Genomic DNA, 21721 nt, shown 5'->3' on the forward strand with positions numbered 1-21721 from the left:
TCAAAGTAAAATTAGTGTAAATTCCCAAGTTGAGTACAATGTGAAGAATCAAGAGGATGCAATTCTTATCAAGCTCTCAATAACAAATGAGTTGCTTCCCAAAGTATAAGATGGTAATGATGCATTTTTCATGTGGTGAAATCTACAGAAGATGAATGAGAGCTCATATAAAGGTAGATCATTTTTCCTTAAAAATATGTTATTCTAGTTAAAATGGATGAGTCTAACTCCTTATAGGATGATTTGTTAATAATCAAGCATATTAGATATCAATTGAAACCAATTGAAAGGAAAATGGAAGAAGAAGATATGGTAGTTATAACTTTTAAAAGTTTGCCTCCTCCCTATGTAAATTTTACTAGATATTGAACGTTATGAGCACTAACAAAGATCCAACATTTGAGTAGTTGAGCACTAAGCTCTTGCAACAAAATAAATGAAAAATATGGTTTGGGAATAATAGTGGGATTAAGCCTTTTGAGGTAGCACTTGTAACAAAGTTTAAGAGGAAGGGTAGTAAACAAAGCAAAGAGAATGACAGTTACTCTTCCAAGTTAGACAAATATAGAAAAGCCATTAAATGCTTTTATCGTGGCAAGTTGGGGTGTGTAATCATAGTTTGGAGAAAGTGATAATGGGATGAAAAATACAACCGAAATCATTATTTTGATGATAAATCTAGAAAGAACCATGCTAATGTATTTGAACACAAGGAGGAGGAAAATTTCTATGTGTTTATCACTATAAAAAGGAGTTGATGAGTAGTGATGATTATTAATACATTGATTCAAGGGAATCTATACATTTTTTTAATTGTATTGATCGATATGCTAAATTTATAGAGGATAAATTTCATTCGAATTTAGTTAAATGATTGAGAAAAATACATGGTTAGAGGATATGGAAATGCCATACTTCAACTCAAATGTAAAAAGGTAATAGATTAAATATGCTTATTATGTTCCTTATTTAGAGAAAATCTACTTGTGACAAATAAAATAATAAATCATAGCCGACACTTACATATAAATTTGAACATTATAAGAATAACAAAAGATAGTTTTTCTACGGGTTTGGTATAATGGGTGATCAGGTGCTCAAAATTAGGCTCAAACTCAAAGCGACAAAATCTTGATAAACTTAGCTTCAGATCGAAGTGCTCGTCATCCTGATTCCAACGGTGTGAACGACACTCAAATCCAAGCTCATATGAAGAAGTTAGAGCAAGTCAAAGTTCAAGTTTGACTTGGATAGATGGCAGGAGAAGATGACGTGGCAGGACTCTTCAGCGAATGGGGAAGCGCCAAGTGGCAGGCCGCCATTAGCCCCGCATTTCGCAAATCGCATATCAGAGGTGGGTTGGCGTTAAATAATTGGCCCCAGAGCAAGTCAGGGTGCGATGTGATAATCACAATCGCACATCGCAACCGGGAAGGCATTAAAGAATCAACCCCAAAGCAAGTCAGGGTTGTGATGTGATGATCATAATCGCACATCGCAGAATGGAAGTGTTACAGAATTAGCCCTAACAAGATCAGGTTGCGATTGCGATATTGCAATCGCATATCGCAAAGTGCAAAGTCCCGTTATATGTTTACCCTGGCTTCGTTGATCGAGATATATTTAAGATGCGATACAATTATACTGCAGCTAATAGTTCCGTCGGGTCCATTGCTTATCGTAATCGCATATTGCCCACGCCTCGTTCACAAACCATAAGAGCCATTGGTTCCCACCGATTGCAATTTGCGATTAAGCTCAACGACAAATTTTTTGTCCAGTTAGCGCTTTTTGGAGCGAAATTGTAAGATCATGCCGGAAATGGTGCAATTTGTGGAGCGAATATTGGGAAAACTAGGAGAGTTCTTAACTTCTTCAGCTTTCCACCAAATTGGAGGCAAAAAAGGCTAGATAGCCATTTCTTGACATTTTGGACTCATTGGAGCAGGTTTCAGAAGAATTGGAGCATTGTAAACACATCTTTTTACATTTTTTTAGTATAATGGACAGGCCCAAGGCATTGGAAGCTGGACCAAGGAGACGTAGCCCAGGAGGGGTGAACTCCTTTATCATGTCCTTGTTGTAATGTGTTTTTGATGATGTTCTGTACATGTTTATGATGTTGTTCAATCTCTTATTTATGTTTAATTGCTCATAAAATTAATATAAAAACTCATCATCTCACTTGAAAAATTTCATGAATCCTTAAGCACAATGAAAGCATTTTTTTTTCTAATATGAGGAGGATCTTATCACATCAATATAATATTCTAAATTAGATCAATTGGGTTTATTTTAGTTGAAAGTAACTGAGAATGCGATCTTAGTTTAGAAGAAATATGGTTGTAATTTCAATGAAAAAGTAACCATAAGACCTAGGTTAGAGAGGTTTCATGTGAGATTGAGCTCAAAAAATGAAGCTCTAAATGATGATGTTGTCAGAAAAAATCAAAATCAACAAAGAAGAGAATGTAAACAACATGTATATTATGCATTATCTATTATAATTTCCTAAAAGGAAAACCCACAGGGAGGTGGAAGATGAAATAACAAAGACAAAGACCATTAGGGAATGTGACGATGAAGTGATAAAATGAGATGGTGCTTCCCTAGAGAAGAAAAACATTTTTTTATATATTTTGGACTGCTAAGATGTGGAGGAGGTGATTTCAATGAATGAACCAAGCTCTATGCCAATGGTGAAAGGTTGATTATTTAGCTAACATTGGATTTTATCTGATTGGTTTGTTAATGGCCAAACAAAATGATTGTTATGTGAATTGTACTTCATCAACCTTACTAGATATATTACACTTCCAATCACCATTTTAAAGTTCTTATCTAGTGTTCTACAAACACATTGCTTGTCCAAAGATTTTGTCTTTTTGTATTTTGAATAGGCATGTAAAATGACCATTGTGGGAAGGTGCTAAGGGTAACAATCATATGAAGCACTTAGACATGTTAAGAGAGACTTGTGTATAATAAAGTTTCATGAATAAAGTGATGTAATAATTAGGCATTTGATGTGTTATTTTAATGTAGTTAAGTATTTGGGAGTTACATAAGGTACTCTTCTCCTTTTACTATGTAATGAGACATTGCATAATCTATGAATACATGCACCCACATTTTCTCATTTTAATGTGTATTCCTATAAAAAAGGGAGGAAGATGTCTCATTTGAATTTTCCCATTAAAGCACACATTCTTGGAGAATCACATACTAAAGGTTCATTTCACAAAATAATTTCATTAATTGTGAGAATGGACAAATTGGGTGGAATGAGGAAACTTAATTTAAAGTTGTAGGATATTTCATAAGCTTTGAGATACATAATTGTAATTTGTAACAAAGGGTATTGAATAATGCGACTAATCTTCCAACCCCAAGTGGGTAGTTCAATTGGTGATCACTATGTTATGAAATGTTATGTAAGCTATGATATTCAAGGTTTAAATCCCCTCGATTAACCTACGTTTGCAGAAAGGGCATACACAGACACCTAGAGGTATGGTGCTAGTGGTCAGAATCAAACCCGTGATGAAACCAATTGAATTGTAAATTGCTATAATACAAAAAAATAATAATGTTACTAATCTTCCTATTCAAACTAGATGTAAACATCCTCTAATCCCCTCAGAGTAAGAATGCTCTTAAGATTTTACACAATAACATTGATCTTATCTTCCATCTAAAACTTAACAATATCACACCATCATAATGTCATCACCCCATACCTTACCATAAATTTGACCCCAACTTTTAGATAATCCCATAATTATTTCAATGTGTTAAAAATTCCATATCTTTTTCTATGATATGAAACTCCTCATTTACTATTAATTATCCTAAACCAATTGAAATACTAATTTATATGTATACCTATAATAATTTGGTATATTTTACTTTAAATTCCATATTTATTTAAAAAACCTGACTTATATTTTATTTATTTAAATATATATATATATTTTTTAAATAAAAAATATAAATAAACAAAATCTTTCTATTTATTTTATTTAAATTACAATTGTAATAACAAACAGTTTTCTCGAGCGTAGTATCATAGACATGTTATAATGTAATGCCCTGTTTAACATTTTGACTGGGTCAAATTATATATATATATATATATATATATATATAACATTTTTTGGGTCCAACTCTCCACCCCAACATGATAGAGATGTTGTATTGCAATGCCTTCTTTAACATTTTGACTTGTGAAATTACATAAAAATAATTTAAAATTATTAATGGAGTTGTCTTTAGTGCGACTTTTTGGAGTTTCGTGTGCAAATCTAGCCCAAAAAATTGAGGTGAAATCTTGATTTGCCTTATTTAAACTAGTTTTTTGAGTGTATATATGGATTCAACACCTTGAAAAACTCCTAGAGCACTTCTATTGGTGCAGGGGTTACCCATCAAACTTATGATTTCAATGACTTTTTGGATTTCCAACAGAAAAATTTGAGGTGAAATCTTGATTTGCGACATGTTATAATGTAATGCCCTGTTTAACATTTTGACTGGGTCAAATTATATATATATATATATATATATATATATATATATATATATATATATAACATTTTTTGGGTCCAACTCTCCACCCCAACATGATAGAGATGTTGTATTGCAATGCCTTTTTTAACATTTTGACTTGTGAAATTACATAAAAATAATTTAAAATTATTAATGGAGTTGTCTTTAGTGCGACTTTTTGGAGTTTCGTGTGCAAATTTAGCCCGAAAAATTGAGGTGAAATCTTGATTTGCGTTATTTAAACTAGTTTTTTGAGTGTATATATGGATTCAACACCCTGAAAAACTCCTAGGGCACTTCTATTGGTGCAGGGGTTACCATCAAACTTATGATTTCAATGACTTTTTGGATTTCCAACAGAAAAATTTGAGGTGAAAATCTTGATTTGCCTTATTTAAACTAGTTTTTTTTTTGACTATATATATGGATTCAACACCCTGAAAAACCCTTAGGGCACTTCTATTGTGCAGGGGTTACCCATCAAACTTGTGATTTCAATGAATTCCTGCACGATTTTAGAAAAATTAGACCAGAAAAGCTTCCAAAAGTCCCACTACAGACAACTCAATTATGAATTAAATATTTTGAGTTGATCAAATTACATCAAAATAAAATAAAAAACCTAAAATTAATAATTAATAATTGTTTATATTTATAGTTATAATTAATAATTAAACTAGTTTAGATCCATGTTAACATGTATTTACCAAATGCTGAAAGGGATCAAATTTCTTGAGATACAAACTTTTTTATAGTGAAAAGAGATTTGATCCATATCTTGATAAATCGAAAATTAAGATAAATACAGAATTTATTTTTAATTTTCAACAAAATAATACAATACACCAGTAAAAATGATTTTTTTAATTTTTATTTTTAATTTAAAATTATTTAATATTTAATTAATTTAATAAACCATTTTTAGAAATTTAAATCTTAAATTTCACAATTATTGATAATTAAACTACATTCCTAAACTAATAAAAAAATGTCTATTTTATTTTAAAATAATAATAAAATTAAATAACTAAACTAACACCCTAAATAGTAAACAATGGAACATTAGAATAAAACAAAATAATACCAAGTAGGGACGGCAAGAGCAAGAACAAATAACAAAATAAAATAACACCATGGAAAATTATAATAAAATAAGAAAATGAAATAAAATAAGAAAATGCAAGGGGAGAGGAAGGTCAAGCACAAATTACAAAATTACATTAAAAAAAAAAAACCTAAAATAACACCATGCAAAATTATAATAAAATTAATAAAATAAAATAACGTGGGGAGTGAAAGAGCAGCTGGAAAGAGCCAGCACAAAATTAGAGCAGCAGCTGATGGGAGTAGGCATATATCTATATATATATTCCTCGAACACTCATTGGCCTTGTTCCGCTTCTTTCGTCTTCAGCAAAACCATGTGCTGATTTAATTTTTCATATTCCAGAGTCTTTTCTCCTACCCGGGCTATTTCTTCCAACTGAATTATCTCTAAAATCGTGGAGAATTGGCGGCGGGGGTGGCAGATAATTGGGATCCAGTGGTTAACTGTCCGTAAATTGTGATTCGGAGGTGACAGAGACCAATCTCATGGGAAAGCATCACTCTTTTATCATTTCAAATGTATGGGACATCAAACTCCACAGGTGTCCTCATTACTTGATAGAAACTCAGTCACGTGCTGCTGAATTGGGTTTCATTATTTTTGAACATGGGCACTTGGATTTGGAGGCAAAGGCTTCTTGAGTTATGAATACATGTGGTTACTGGGATTAAATCATCTATTGAGGAATATAAACAAAGCCTACCAAACTGAACTGTGAAAATCAGCCCTAAGCAATGGAGCCTATCGTGGGAGAAAAGTACAGACTTGGCCGAAAAATTGGCAGTGGTTCGTTTGGTGAAATTTATAAGGGTATGCTTCTGAATTATACATTCCCAACTTTGCTTTTTCTGCAGTTAAAATTCTTGCAATTGATAAATGTCCTGTGCTTATTCGATAATTGTGTTTTGAATAAAATGGGAAATTCAGGACGAGGGCATTTCAGTTTCTGATGTATTGATATGTTGGTTATTTTCAGGTGTCAATACTCAGACAAACGAAGAGGTGGGCGTTAAACTGGTATGTTCCTGCTTATTTGCATCAGGCTTCTGTTATCCCAACTTTAAGGCCTTAAAAAATCACATGCAGTCATCATAGGCAGACATATTCCAATATTCCAACATTTATGTAGTTTGGGATCTTAATCTGTGTAACTTCCAAATATTATTCTGTTGCAAGTTGGCCTCAATAATGCAAAAAACATGGTGAGCGTAAGACATCACCAAATACATTTACCTTTTTTAAGCAAATCAGAGTCAGGGATCTTGTGGAGTTATGTGCACAACTGAAAATGAAAATGCCAGATGTGTTTTTTGGTATTCAACTCTCCTAAACAAATTACTTAGAACATGAAAATGATAACAGAATAAATGATAAAGAAATTTTAGAGGACTACTTGGAAATTATATTTGACATACCTTTTAGTATAGTCATCGTGTCTCATCACAATTCAAGACCTAGCAATTTTTTTTAGTGAAAGTTCGATTTTGTCATGAACCAGACATAAATTTACATATTGTTCACTGTGAAACATTGTCTTGGTATAGTCACACCCTATACTAACCATTTTATAGCAAATTTTTTCAAGGAAAGTTCGATCTTGTCATGAACCAGACACTAATATACATATTGTTCACTTCTTTTCCTGACCTTGGTCTATTTTGCAATTAGATTAAAAGAATATGCTATACTCTAAAACAATGTCTTGCTATAGTCATGCCATATACTAACCATTATATGTTGGATAACACTGAGTCAACATAACAGGCCTTAAAATTATAAAATGATTTTTGTATTGAGTATAGTGACCCTTGGGGATGGTATTGGTTGTACATCTTGTACATTTATGGAGAGATTGATCGTGGGTATGGTAGTCAATGTGACGAGCCTCAATCATTAGTATCTTGTGCATTTGTATCAATGGTGGTAGAATCAATGATTGATTGCTAGTTTGCACCTAATGGGAGCAGTGATGAGTACTAGTGACAGGCTTGTTGGATTCTATTAAGCAAAGGGAGTTGATCGTGATAATACTCTTGCTTTAAGTCTCTCTTAGTAAGAGGGAGGTGTCCTTGTTGAGGTTGTTGCTTTAGTTGTTGGAGGTTTTGAGGTGCATGAGAAGGATTATCATACTCATAGTTGATGATAACCCTTTATAGGTTGCTATTACCTTTTCCCTTATTTATTTTTTTGGGATTGATGAGTTGAGATGTATGTAGATTTTATCTTGCACTTTTGATGGATTTGATTCACTACTCTTGGTCTTGTTGAAGATGTGATTATTTTTGTAGGATGTTTGGAACAACTTGTGATGTGGTGCCAAAATATTTTTGGCCCATGATGAAGACTCTAGGAATGCTGGAGTTTGAAAAGTTACTGTTGATGTCTTCCTTGATTTGAAGTGATTTTAAAGTTTAGTAGGAAGTAGCTATCAACGTTTATGTTCCTTCAGTTTCATAGATGATCACTATCCTTTTGGAGTCCCACGCAGAGGGTAAGATGGAGTAACTTGGTGTTGGTAGTGTAAACCAAGTGGCTTTGTTGTATTCTCCTTGAGTGTTCACCATCTAGAGGTTGAGTTGTCATTTGCTTGGTTGATTTCTTGGAGAGAGATACACCTTTGTGAGTACTGATTGCTTGGATGCTAAGGTGTGTGGACCTGTACTTGTTGGTGTGGCCCTTGTAGAGGAGGTATGATGTTCTATCACGATGGAGAAGGATTCCTTCAACTTTGTGGAGGCACTAGAATTACAAGTTGCAATTTCAGAGGTAGTTGAGAGGTGTTGTAGAAAACATTTTTGTCATAAAGAGGGAGTGTTAACTTTTGGGGTTACTCCAAAAGTGTTTCCACCTTGCTAGGAGAGTTTTAGATTTGCTATCCCTTTTGGTGATGCTTGTGATGCTTAGTGATGCTTGGGTTGAGGAGCATATTTCATGGAGGTTGATGATGAATCTAGGCACATATGTTAAGGAGGAGCATTGAAGCTTTGTGATCACATTGGCACACGTGAGAGTAGCATCGGGCAAATGAGAGGACATGTGGTACAAAGTTAGGGGTTCACTGTGCATGAGGACACTTAGATAACAGACCATCGTGGAAGAAGGACCATTGGATTAACAACTTGTTGGAGAGTGCACGATTCTAGAGCCTAGTCACAAGGTTTGCCACATCTAAAGGTTGGAGTTTGAATTTCATTGAATTTTAGAGGTTGCATTAAATTTGTTTTGTAAAAGTGCAAGATTAACACTATCTTAGCTTTCTTGTAAGAGGAGGCCATGTCACTGCATGGTGGAATGGGGCCTTCTAGTGGTACAAATGAAAGTCTTGGGTTGCCTGATCCAAAATTCCCCTATTTAATGAGGACACATCCAAAATTTTGATTCTACGAGGGAAAACATCCAAATTTTGTTTGTAGGAGAGTCATTGTGCCTCCAAGAGCCAATAACAATACATAAATGATCCGGATTTAAACAGGAACGCAACAAATTACAGAGATAACCATAAATACAGAGATGCAATAACCATAAACACATAGATGCAGCGGAAATAATGATTCATTTCATTAATGGAAAATACTGAATACAACCAGAAATGGAAATAAACCAGCTAGGGCGATGGTAGCTATCTCTGAGAAGAGATGTGCGGCTACATGCCTCTGAACTGTTCCAAACTGTATTACAATGAGGCTCGAAGGCCTATTTATTGTTGAGAAACAATGGAAAACCCTTCACATACCGAAACCTAACCCTAGAAGATGAAACGCCAAATTGTGGGCCCCGTTTGGGTAAATTGGTACATCAATTTCCCAGGGTCGTAACTTTGGCATACGATCTCCGTTTGACGCGTACGATAGCTCGTTAGAAAGATCTATCCGAGTACTACCACTTTGGGAGACAACATAGGGCTCGGTCGCCCCAGAATTCCAAAAAAACGTCGTTTAGGGCCTCAAAACGGCTCCGGAAGTTTAGGACCCGAAAAACTGCTAAAAATAGTAAACTGTGCTACAATTAAGGAAACTGAAAAGACTGAAAGAGACAGTTGTGAGGGTCCAAATGGGTTGGTGGGTGGCCACCAACATCCACCTGGATCATTCCTCCCCCCTTAGGAAGCAATGGTCCCCATTGCGTTGAGTTCCTCCATCTGCTGAACTTGTCCTGCAATCTCTGATGTGTCCAGTGATGGTGGGAAGCATGGTTGACGATGGTCCACATTGAACATTTGGTGCCGGCGAAGGAATGGAGGAATGATGTGCTCCAATGCATTGTTCCCCATAGCCTTGGTACTGCTGTAAGGACCATGTTGGAGTGGTCTGAGCTTCTGATGGGTTCTGGTAAGGCGTTCCTTCTGTCGATGCAACCAGACTTTGTTGCCCACTTGAAGCTTGTGTGGTACCCCTTTGGGTGAGGAGAAGTTGTTCCTGTGTTCTGTCATGACCGTATTCCTTTGCTGCTGCTGCTGCATGGAGGAACCCTTTGCAGGGGTCATGGATGTAGCAACGATCTTCCCCTTATTTTGGGAGTGAACCAGACAGATGAATTTCCTGGTCTGTGATATGAGCTTGCTGCCTTTCTTGGTAGTGATCAAGGATGTGGCAGTCGGTGGGGCTACCTCTGGTATTCTGTATAATGAATTATTCAAAGAAATAATGACAGCACGAGGCCTTGACTCATACACAGCATGTCGCCTCCACAAGTATGGCTGGCCTAATAATACATCACAAACATCCAGAGGTGTAACATCACACAATACCTCGTCTGTGAAGGGCTTGATGCTGTAGGGAAGGCGGCACTGCTGGCGAACTTTCAGATCTCGTCCTTCATGAAGCCACCCAATACTGTATGGCTGTGGGTGTGGTGTAGTCGGTAGGCCCAACCGCTTCACGACCTCTGCTGAAACGAGGTTCTTTTGGCTACCACTGTCGACAATGAATTGCAGCGGTGAACCCTTCACCCACATCTGTGAGTGGAAAAGACGCTCTCCCTCTTCTGGATCTGCAGGTTCATTCTTCTGGATCTTGGCGGTGGCAACAGTGGCGCTGGGATCCGCATCAATGATCTGCTTCCCTTTGCCATTCCCCTTTTCGGGTTCTGGCTCAGGATCGGAACATGCATCTGATTCGGAAGCCTTCAACTCAGCCACCAGCGACTGCTTGGTCCGACACTCACTTGTGTTATGAGTGGGACTCTTGTGGAACTCACACCACTTCCCTGTGTCCTTCTTCGGCTTCATGGTGTTGTTCTTTTCTTGCGGCTTTGATGGGTTGTCTTGGGTCACCCCGCCTTGGCTTTGTCCTTTGGGCTTCGGATTTGCAGATCCAAAGTCTCGCTTCTTCTGTTTGAACTTTTGCTCGATTTTGACAGCGTATCGGTATGCTGTGCCGAGTGAGGAGATGTTCAAGAACACCATCTCTTCCTGGATGTATCTGTGCAGGCAGCCGCGGTATTTGAGTACCAGATGCAGCTCAGAATCTTTGATACCCAATTGTGTGCGAAGGGTATGAAAAATGTTTGTGAACTCCGACACATCTTGGTCTCGTCCCTGCCGCAGTGTGGTCCATTTGATGTATTTGTCCTCATAGCTTCCGACAGGGTAGTACTGCTCTTTGATGGCATCCCGGAAGTCATTCCAAGTGGGTGCGGCTGAAAATAGTGAGCTTGTACTTTCATCCTTCTGCTCGCAGTAGGTTTCCCACCAGTCCTTGACGTGGGGGGCTGCTTTGAGAAGAGCGAAAACAATCTTTTCCCGACTTGAAAATTCATGAACAGAAAAATACCCATCTAGCAGATTTAACCATTTATCTACGGCATCTGCGTCTATTTGACCCTCGAAGATGGGGATTTCAAAATTAACTTGTACCTTGAACGGTGTGGCGTTTCCAGAGTCGCTGTTGGAAGCCGATGCGTCGCCTCTGGGTAGGCGCTGAAGGATCTGTGCAAAGCTATCCATCATCGCGTTCCTTTGCCGCTCGAGCGCTTCTTCGAGCAAGATTTTGATAGGATCTCCTGCCCCCTCGTCTTTCTTCTCATCCGCCATGGGAGGCCGTCGGGATTTGCGAGGCTGGTCTTGCAAAGGTTCGACCAGTTCAAGCCCTAACTCCTTATATCCCGACCTCGTTGGGGACATGCAAAGAAAAACAGAGAAAAAGCAGACCGCTCTGATACCACTGATCCGGATTTAAACAGGAACGCAACAAATTACAGAGATAACCATAAATACAGAGATGCAATAACCATAAACACATAGATGCAGCGGAAATAATGATTCATTTCATTAATGGAAAATACTGAATACAACCAGAAATGGAAATAAACCAGCTAGGGCGATGGTAGCTATCTCTGAGAAGAGATGTGCGGCTACATGCCTCTGAACTGTTCCGAACTGTATTACAATGAGGCTCGAAGGCCTATTTATTGTTGAGAAACAATGGAAAACCCTTCACATACCGAAACCTAACCCTAGAAGATGAAACGCCAAATTGTGGGCCCCGTTTGGGTAAATTGGTACATCAATTTCCCGGGGTCGTAACTTTGGCATACGATCTCCGTTTGACGCGTACGATAGCTCGTTAGAAAGATCTATCCGAGTACTACCACTTTGGGAGGCAACATAAGGCTCGGTCGCCCCAGAATTCCAAAAAAACGTCGTTTAGGGCCTCAAAACGGCTCCGGAAGTTTAGGACCCGAAAAACTGCTAAAAATAGTAAACTGTGCTACAATTAAGGAAACTGAAAAGACTGAAAGAGACAGTTGTGAGGGTCCAAATGGGTTGGTGGGTGGCCACCAACATCCACCTGGATCAATAAAATACATGCTAAGAGAGAATTGATAGAGGGTCTTCATTGAAGACGGACCATTGGATTAACAACTTGTCGGAGAGTGCACGATTCCAGAGCTTAGTCACAGGGTTTGCCACATCTAAAGGTTGGAGTTTGAATTTCATTGAATTTTAGAGGTTACATTAAATTCGCCTAAAGTTTGTTGAACTTACTATAAATTTTTTTGTTGTTGTAAAAATTGCAATTAACACTATCTTAGCTTACTTTTAAGAGGAGTCCATGTAACCGCATAGTGAAAAAGGGCCATCTAGTTGTACAAATGAGGGTCTTGGGTTGCCTTATCCAAATTTTGCCTATTTAATGAGGACACACATCCAAAATTTTGATTCTATGAGGGCAAACATCCAACATTTTGATTCTATGAGGGAAAACATCCAAATTTTGTTTGTATGAGGGTCCTTGTGCCTCCAGGAGCCAACAACAGTACATAAAATACATGCTAAGAGAGAAGTGATAGAGGGTCTTCTTGCTTGCTAAGAGGGTCGACGCTTGGCATAGGTAGGTTACACTATGGGTTTTGCAAGTGGGTTATAATATGCATCGTGCCACTTTTTTTATTTAACAAAGCTTTGTGCTTTTTTTTTTAATCTCGAATTTCATTAATATATTTTTTAATGTAACATTTATTATATAATTATATAAGTAAATTACACACACACATGAACTTAATGATGTACCTTATTCGAATCTCAAAGAAAAACTCGAACTTGAATAAAATCTCATTGTTATTGTACTCGAATTAGAACTAAAACCACGTGAATTTTGTTGGAGGAGGGGCATTGAGCCTAAGGAGGATCATGCTTGGAGGGTGTTTCACTTTGGGTGTTTGATAAACCCTAGTTTGACACATGTACATCCTTATATTATAGAGTGCTTCATGAGGGGTTGCGTTGTTAGTTACTTGCTTGGTCACAAGTTCGCCAAATTTGAACCTTCAAACCTTAAGAAAAAAATTGGCTTCATTAAAGTTTGGTAATGAAATTTGCTAGTTCAACCATACAGTGTGGTTTTAAAGTGTGAAAGCCTTTTTTTATACTTTTTTGTTTTTCTAGTTATTGAAAAAATGAAGAAAAGATACCATCAAAGTTTTAACTTTTTTCGACTCGCAATTCAGCTCATATAAGACATAAAGGTGGGCCATCTAAAGCTACTAGAGACATAAGGGAGTAGGGTTGGAATTTGTTTCCATCTTACTTGTCAAACAAATTCTTTTTTGTGATTTTGGGTCTCTACATTGCCCATCAAATAACATTTTTATTAAATTATGCCTTTAAACAATGAAGTTTTGATAAAAGTTAACTCTCAACTAATGAAGTTTTGTTTAAAAGAATAACCTTTCAATGATAAAGTTATGTTAAAAATTTTAACCATCAAATTCACATACTATCCAAAAAAGGAAAGACAAATTGTGGTTGAAAAACATGTGTGCCATATTCATGATAATAGAAAATGTTAACATAACAAAAACAAAAGGGTTATATATGTAGAAGTATTGAAGAGATATACTATAAATCAGAAAGACAACTAGGAATAAAGCACAAACTAGGTCCAATATTTTTTTTGAGGAAAGAAATCAGCCTCCCTCTTAGTTCGAGGGATAGAGTGAAGTTGCTGGTACCAAGCCTCCCAAGAAGTATACTCACGTAAGAGTTCACACTTGAAGCCAATACAAGAATATTCATAGTCATAGGCACGAAGCCATTACAGCAATATTATCAAGGCATTATAGCTTGTCATGTCACTAGCAAGGATTTGAAACTAGGTGGGGAAGATAACAACAATTTGCCCAACCGCCCAAGATAACCCCAATTGGCACAAACCAGGTCCAACATAGGCTTGAAGCCAATACAACAATATTCATAGTCATAGGCACGAAGTCATTACACCAATATTTATCAAGGCATTGTCACTAGCAGGGATTTGAACCTGTAACAACAATTTCACCCAACCACCCACGATAACCCCAATTGACACAAACCAGGTCCAACATAGTGGAATAAACAAACTAATTATATATAAAACCTCTTCACATAACAAAGATTTAGACCAAAATTTCAATTATAAACTACCACACCAATACTAAAGGGCAAGTAGGCCTTGAATTTTGACTAGAATTTTTAGAATTTAAAACAAGTATTCAAAATTACAACATAGTTGCCACGAACTTATAACAATAAGCCAATATATCAAAAGCAAATTGTAGTTCAGAATGCCAAGAACATAGAGTTTGAAATAGGAACTGAAAATCATAGTAGAGATGCCATGAGCTTGTAGGACAACATATTTAAAAACCATTTCAAATGACCTTTCTTCCTCTTGATTTTAGAGGTTGCAAGAAGAGATTCCTTCTTGTTGCGTCCATGTAACTAAAAGCACTTGTATTTCTGTTAATTTTAGGTATGTTCTATTCTTAGAGCAATTTATTTCAATTTTCACAGTTAGCTCAATATCTTTTCCAGATTAGCAATCACATCGGCATTAAAGTAAACAGCAGATAGAACATAAACATAAACAAACCCTAATGTGGGGAAACCCTTGATCAATTTTTCTTATATGTTCTTCAATAGTTTAGTAGAGAGAGATAATACATTTACAACAGAAGTCAACACTTTGACTTATCTAGATAAGAGCATAGATCATCTCTAAGAAGATGATACATGAGATCAGTTGAAGACATGCTGCTTCAACTAATTCTCCAAGGTGACTCCACCTATCATTGTGTTGCATCTCATCATCATGTTGCACCTCACCGTGTTGCACCATGTTGCACCATGTTGCACCCATCATCATAATGCTGGACCTTATGACCATGCTGTACTCATCATACTGCTGCACCTTATGCTGCACTGCTGTCCCATGTGTGATAACCATGTTGTCATCAACATGTCTCATGCGCTTGCAGCACCGTGCTTGCCACTGCTATCCATGCTGTCCATGCTTGCCATGCTGCACCATGCTTGCCATGCTGTCCATGCTTTACCATGCTTGCTGCTGTCCATGTGTCTTTGCTACCATGTCACAGACTCACAGCTGTCCTATTTACTTTGCTGCATAAGTTAGCAGCACCATGTAGCCCAACTGTCCCATTTATTAGCACTGCTGTACTAGTTTCCTTGCTGTCCCGTGCATCTATCTATCAGTCCACAAACAACCCTCAATTCTGCTGCATGCTACTGCTGATTTCTGCCTAGGGTTCTGTGCATGTACTACTCCGATTAGGGCACACCAACAAGCCTAAGGTATAGGGAGAATACCCCTGTTTGCCTCGCTGTCCTTAGAGATGACTGCGACTTAGCTAGGAGGTCCTTTCTAGGCCTCTTAGCCACCTAAACTTAATCTCCCAACAACTGCTGTAATAGTCCCTCATTGCGGCCTTATAAACAAAGATATATGCCCCAACATTATGCATAAAACAATCATGAAACTCACCTCTAGTTGGCAGCCTGATTTGCATGGTAAGATTGCTCCAATGTGTCGCCTCAAGCCATCCTTCTTGCCTCCTTCAATGGCTAAGAGCTGCAGCTCTTCTTCTCTAAAATCCGCACCCAAAACAGTCCACAAAATCGGACCTACCTCAGCCTTCCTTGCTCCAAACTCGCACTATATTTCAGAGCTTGTGTGTACCTTAGGATTGCGTTAGGGCATCCTGTGTTAGGGTTGCTTTAGGTTTGCGTTAGGGCAGCCTTTAGGTCTGCGTTAGGGCAACCTTCTATCTGCGTCTAGGGCAGCCTTTCATCTTTGTCTAGGGCAGCCTTCCATCTGCGTCTAGGGCAACCTCTTTTCCTCCAATGTCTAGGGCTTCCACTCTTAGATTTCTCTTCCACTAAAAAACCCAAGACAAGTGGAGAGAAATCAAGATAGAAGTGTGTGTGAGAAATGACTCTCAAGTCATCTCCTTTTATACTAAAACGTTGAACACATGTGGGGTTTATTTGGTTGCTGGCCGACCTTGACGAATTGTCTTATAACACAAATAAATTCATAACTCCATGAATACTTATCGGAATTGGATGATCTTTAGGTCAATCCTACACCTCTCGATGAGAGGGATCCAAGAAAAATATCAGCTGCGATAAATAAGATGACCCACATGGAGTTTGTCCCTAGTTGCCAATTTTAACACTCCCTCTCAACTAGGGAGAACTCTATCTGCTGATCCATATGTTCGACTGTACTATCTCTGCCATCAGTGCCCTACACTGCTCTACTCTGCTCTGTTCTGCTGAACCATGAAGAAGAAGAATTGATCGAGAATGTCTCATACCATTCTCTACTGGCTCGAAGTCAGTTTTATTGATCCCAGATCAATATCACAAGAGAGTGTCTCAAACCACTCATATTGGTCCCAGATCAGTTTCATTGATCCCAGATCAATGGAGGTCATCCTAGCATAGGGAGTACGATAGATACAGCGATTCGTCCATCGATAGTACTACTATGGTCCCTAACCCCATTTCCCTGCTCATTGGCCAGATGAGAGGTACTTCCCATGAGTCCCAGACTGCATGGGTAGGATGCCTCGACAGGAGAACCATTCATCTTGGCCCTGAGTCGCCACGGCGTATCACAGGGGAAGGCTGAGCCATTCACCCTGTACATAGCGCACCATTAGGGGAGGGTGAGTCGCCCTATGGTTGCTGGTTGCTCCAATAAGTACCCCAAGCCCCCCGGAGCTCCCAAAGCTCAATGCATGCAACATGCAGGACCCTCATAAGAGGGTCTCTCAATGACTCCAAGTCGTTCGAGAAAGTCACAAATTTGACCTTTCCTCGGGGCTTTGACAAAATGTCTGCGACCTGTACATCAGTCTCAATGCGATGGAGCCTCCTCGCTCATCGACATACCATATCCCAGATAAGGTAGTATTTGATGTCTATCTGCTGGAGCAATCATAGAATACGAGATTCCTCAACAATCGAATCCCCCCCTTGGTTGTCACAGAGGATCACGGTGGTATGCATCATGTGTACAAATAGCTCGCTGAAGAGCTTCCACAACTAGGCAACTTCACACGAGATCATACTCGTAGCTATGTATTCGGTCTCAGCGATGCTCAAAGCAACCGTCTTTTGCTTCCTGCTCATCCAGGATATCGAAGCAGAACTCAACGAGAATCAACACTCAGAAGTGCTCCTGCGATCCTCCACACTGCCTGCCTAGTCAACATTCAAATAATCATGCAGCTTCACATTTCCGGCAGTGTATCTCAATCCTTGAGTGATTGTGCCTCGAAGACATCTCAGAAGATTCTTGACACCAATCCAGTGAGGCTCAACCATATATGAGCTCATCATGCTAACTGCAAAACATATGTCAGGATGGAAGTTCACCAAGAACAACAATGCGAATGAGTTTATGAAACTCAGAGATATTTCCCAAATTTGGTCTGGCATTACTACCAGATAACTTTTGAAAGTTGAGCTCCATCGAGGTAGTCATGGGCTTGCAGTTTACCATTCCAAATCCGGAATCCAACTCCCTCTTACTTCTGCAAATGAGAGGGTCTGCATCTGTTAGAAAGAGGTCGTCCTCAAAAGGTGTCGGTATGAGAGGTCTATCATCCACAACATTCAAGCAAAGGTTTGGATCGGCTTCACTCCTAGTGAATCTCAACTTCATCAGACAACTATCAATCCTCTCATACTATGCCTGGGCTGTTTTGCTTCAAGCCATAAAGGGCTTTCTTCCACCTGCATACATGAGATTCCTAATCATGAATCTCAAACCCCTTGGGTTGTTCCAAACCTGTGGACCTGCTACATGAGGGGAATGGTCCCCTTGTAAGATTTTCCTTCGGTACATCTTAGACATGTACCTTCATGCTCCTTTTGAATTCAGGCATCCTAGTCACCATTTGACTCGCATCGGGTAGGGTCCTATAATAAGTAGACCTCTGGTGTTATAGATGAGATATGTCAATTGACATGATCCCCAATGGACCATCCTGCAACTTGATACAAATTGCCAACCCTGAATCCATGAGTAAAAGTATCTTTGAAAATTCTATTTTCAAACACGTACCTTTCCATTGATGAATTCCACCTTGAAACCTTTGACTTCCATTGCCGAAATGGACACCAAGTTCTTCTTGCGAACAGGTACATAAAAGAGATTCTGTAAATGAATCGAGTTACCCTCATTCAATTGAGGGGTAACATTCCTTACACCCTTTCCGGGATAGGTGGCATCGACTCCAAGTATAATCCCACGATTGTTTCCATCTCTACCAAATTAGAGAGAGCACCCTTCTATCCGTTGAAGTTCCTTGAAGCACTACAATCAATAAGCTAGATTCCCAAAGAGTCTGAAGGAGAGGGCCAATACAAGATAACGCTTCTTTATCTTATTAGAAACAACATTTGATTTTTCATACCTGGGGTTCCTTGCTTTCATTGAAGAGTCAACCGTTTCCTTGATGAATTGCATTACCTGTCATTCCTCCAATCATTGAAGATGTCCTTGGGATGATTGTTATCATCATCAAGTGATGTGCCCCTACCTCGGACATTCCTTCGCATAATGGCCGAACTTATTACAATCAAGGCATCTGCGTTTGCTTCTACCCTTAGATCCGGACTTCCCATTGAAGTGATTTGAAGGCCATCAGAAACTTCCGCTGTGCCATTCTGATAATATTCTCTGCTTTGACTTCACCCTTGGTGAATTTGAAGAGGGATGAGGAATCCATTGATCCTTTTGTCCTTTCCCAACTGTCTTTGATGATTTCTATTTCACTCTTGCTTGGGATTTGTCTTCACCTCAACTCTGATACCATGTTAATTTTAGGTATGTTCTATGCTTAGAGAAATTTATTTCAATTTTCACAGTTACCTCAATATCTTTTCCAGATTAGCAATCACATCAGCATTAAAGTAAAATGCAGATAGAAGATAAACATAAATCGCATAAGACAAGCCAAGACAAGAGGACATAAGATGTGGCGCTAGCCAGGGACAAACCCCAATGTGGGGAAACCCTTGATCAATTCTTCTTATATGTTCTTCAATAGTTCAACAGAGAGAGAGAGATGGTACATTTACAATAGAAGTCAACACTTTGACTTATCTAGATAAGTGCATAGATCATCTCTAAGAAGATGATACATGAGATCAGTTGAAGACACGCTGCTTCAACTGATTCTCCAAGGCGACTCCTTCACCTATCATTGTGCTGCATTTTGTCATCATGCTGCACTTCACCGTGCTACACCATGCTGCACCCATCATCACAATGCTGGATCTTATGACCATGCTGTACCCATCATACTGCTGCACCTTATGCTGCACTGCTGTCCCATGTGTCATAACCACGTTGTCATACAACATGTCTCATGTGCTTGCAGCACCATGCTTGCCACTGCTATCCATGCTGTCCATGCTTGCCATGCTGCACCATGCTATCCATGCTTGCCATGCTGCACATGCTTGCCATGTTGCACCATGCTTGCCATGTTGCACCATGCTTGCCATGCTGTCCATGCTTGCCATGTTGCACCATGCTTGCTGCTGTCCATGTGTCTTTGCTGCCATATCACAGCTGTCCTATTTACTTTGCTGCACTTGCTGCCATGTCACAGCTGTCCTATTTACTTGCTGCACTTGCTGCCATGTCACAATTGTCCTATTTACTTTGCTGTTCTTGCTGCCATGTCATAGTTGTCCTATTTACTTTGCTGCACTTGTTGCCATGTCACGACTGTCCTGTTTACTTTATTGCACTAGTTAGCAGCACCATGTAGCCCAGCTGTCCCATTTATTAGCACTGCTGTACTAGTTGCCTTGCTATCCCATGCATCTATCTATCAATCCACAAACAACCCTCAATTCTGCTACATGCTATTGCTGATTTTTGCCTAGGGTTTTGTGCATCTAGTAGTCTGGTTAGGGCACACCAACAAGCCTAACATATAGCGAGAATACCCCTGTTTGCCTCGTTGTCCTTAGAGATAATTGTGGCCTAGTTAGGAGGTCCTTTCTAGGCCTCTTGGCCACCTAAACTTCATCTCCCAACAACTGCTGATCTGATATGATCATATATTAAATACTGATGTAGAGTTGATTATCCATTAGTGAATTGAATGAAAACTGAAAGCACGGAAAACGAGGAAAACTGCTGGAGTAGACACTTTATGACAATTGATAAACCATAAGAAATGTGCAAAATAGAAGTATAAACAACGAAAACACAGATATACCAGACAACGATATTGATTACGGAGTTCGTCCCTGATGGACTATGTCTTCGGGTCCGCTTTCAAGATGGGCGATCGTTTTATTAGGAATGAGAAGAAGAAGTGGATTACACAGCAATTTAGTCAGACCGAACTTGCACACAGGCAATTTTGACCTATGTCAACAGAAAGCTCTCTGAACCAGCGTTCCAACGCCGCTTACGGTTTCTCAATCTGATTCCCGGTGCTCTTGAAATCCTGAAAACAAAACAGACTATATCTCTCTAGAATCTGCACACAAAACTATAAACTCCCTCTCTCCTGTTCTTTAATGAGAAATTCTGCCTTTATAGGCCTGTGGATACATAAAACCTCCTCCATTTGGGATGCACCAACTAACTTCTAGGGTCGAATTAGGGTTTGTTGAGCCACCTTAGGCTTAGTCATTAGGTATTTGAATTAATTAAAATCCAATTTTAAACTAAAAAACACAAAATAGACTATATAATAAAGTTGATCCCGTTAGTAGTTAGATAACCGGGCAGAATTTGTTGACACTACATGTGAATATGTGGATAAGCCCCGCGGTTAGGGCTTTGGCGGTTCCCGTAACTGTCTTGCCGATTGCGCGGTTTAAGCGGGTTTCGTTCACATGCTAACAATCGACTGCAGTTCCCGATACAGTTTACATTGGCGGTTAACCTCCGCTGTTACATACAAACTCCGGTGGTCACATGTATACAGTCCCCGCACGGTCAACTCCTGGCGGTCAACATAACCCGACGGTTGATGTAGCAGTGTTCATATGCACCTGCACCACGGTCCCGACGCGATCTCCACCTGGCGGTTAGGGACTATATATACATATTGTATTGTTTTTAACATATATATAGGCCGAGAGTTGGTTTAATACATGATTTTTGTTTACAATGTATTAGGACTTAGGATTTTTAATGCCATTAGGGTTTTGCGATAGGTTTAGGACTAGACATAGGTTTAGGTAATGGATAGCATAGTATTTAATACTTGGTTGGAATTTGAATGTAGTGCAATGCATTTGGC

General features: G+C 38.8%; 1 protein-coding gene across 1 annotated transcript in view; it reads left to right on the forward strand.

Moving 5' to 3' along the window:
- Positions 1-5905: 5905 nt before the first annotated feature.
- Positions 5906-21721, forward strand: part of LOC149238181 (serine/threonine protein kinase HRR25-like) — a 158789-nt gene continuing 142973 nt past the window's right edge. The window contains exons 1-2 of the mRNA XM_089372933.1: positions 5906-6466; positions 6633-6673. Coding sequence (XP_089229059.1) covers positions 6391-6466; positions 6633-6673 — 117 coding nt within the window. The 5' untranslated portion in view covers positions 5906-6390. The remainder of the gene's footprint in view (positions 6467-6632; positions 6674-21721) is intronic.

This window comes from Pinus tabuliformis, chromosome 8 (assembly GCF_031772625.1).
Source record: "Pinus tabuliformis cultivar Carrire ecotype Pingquan chromosome 8, CPIR1, whole genome shotgun sequence".
NCBI classification, from domain to species: domain Eukaryota; kingdom Viridiplantae; phylum Streptophyta; class Pinopsida; order Pinales; family Pinaceae; genus Pinus; species Pinus tabuliformis.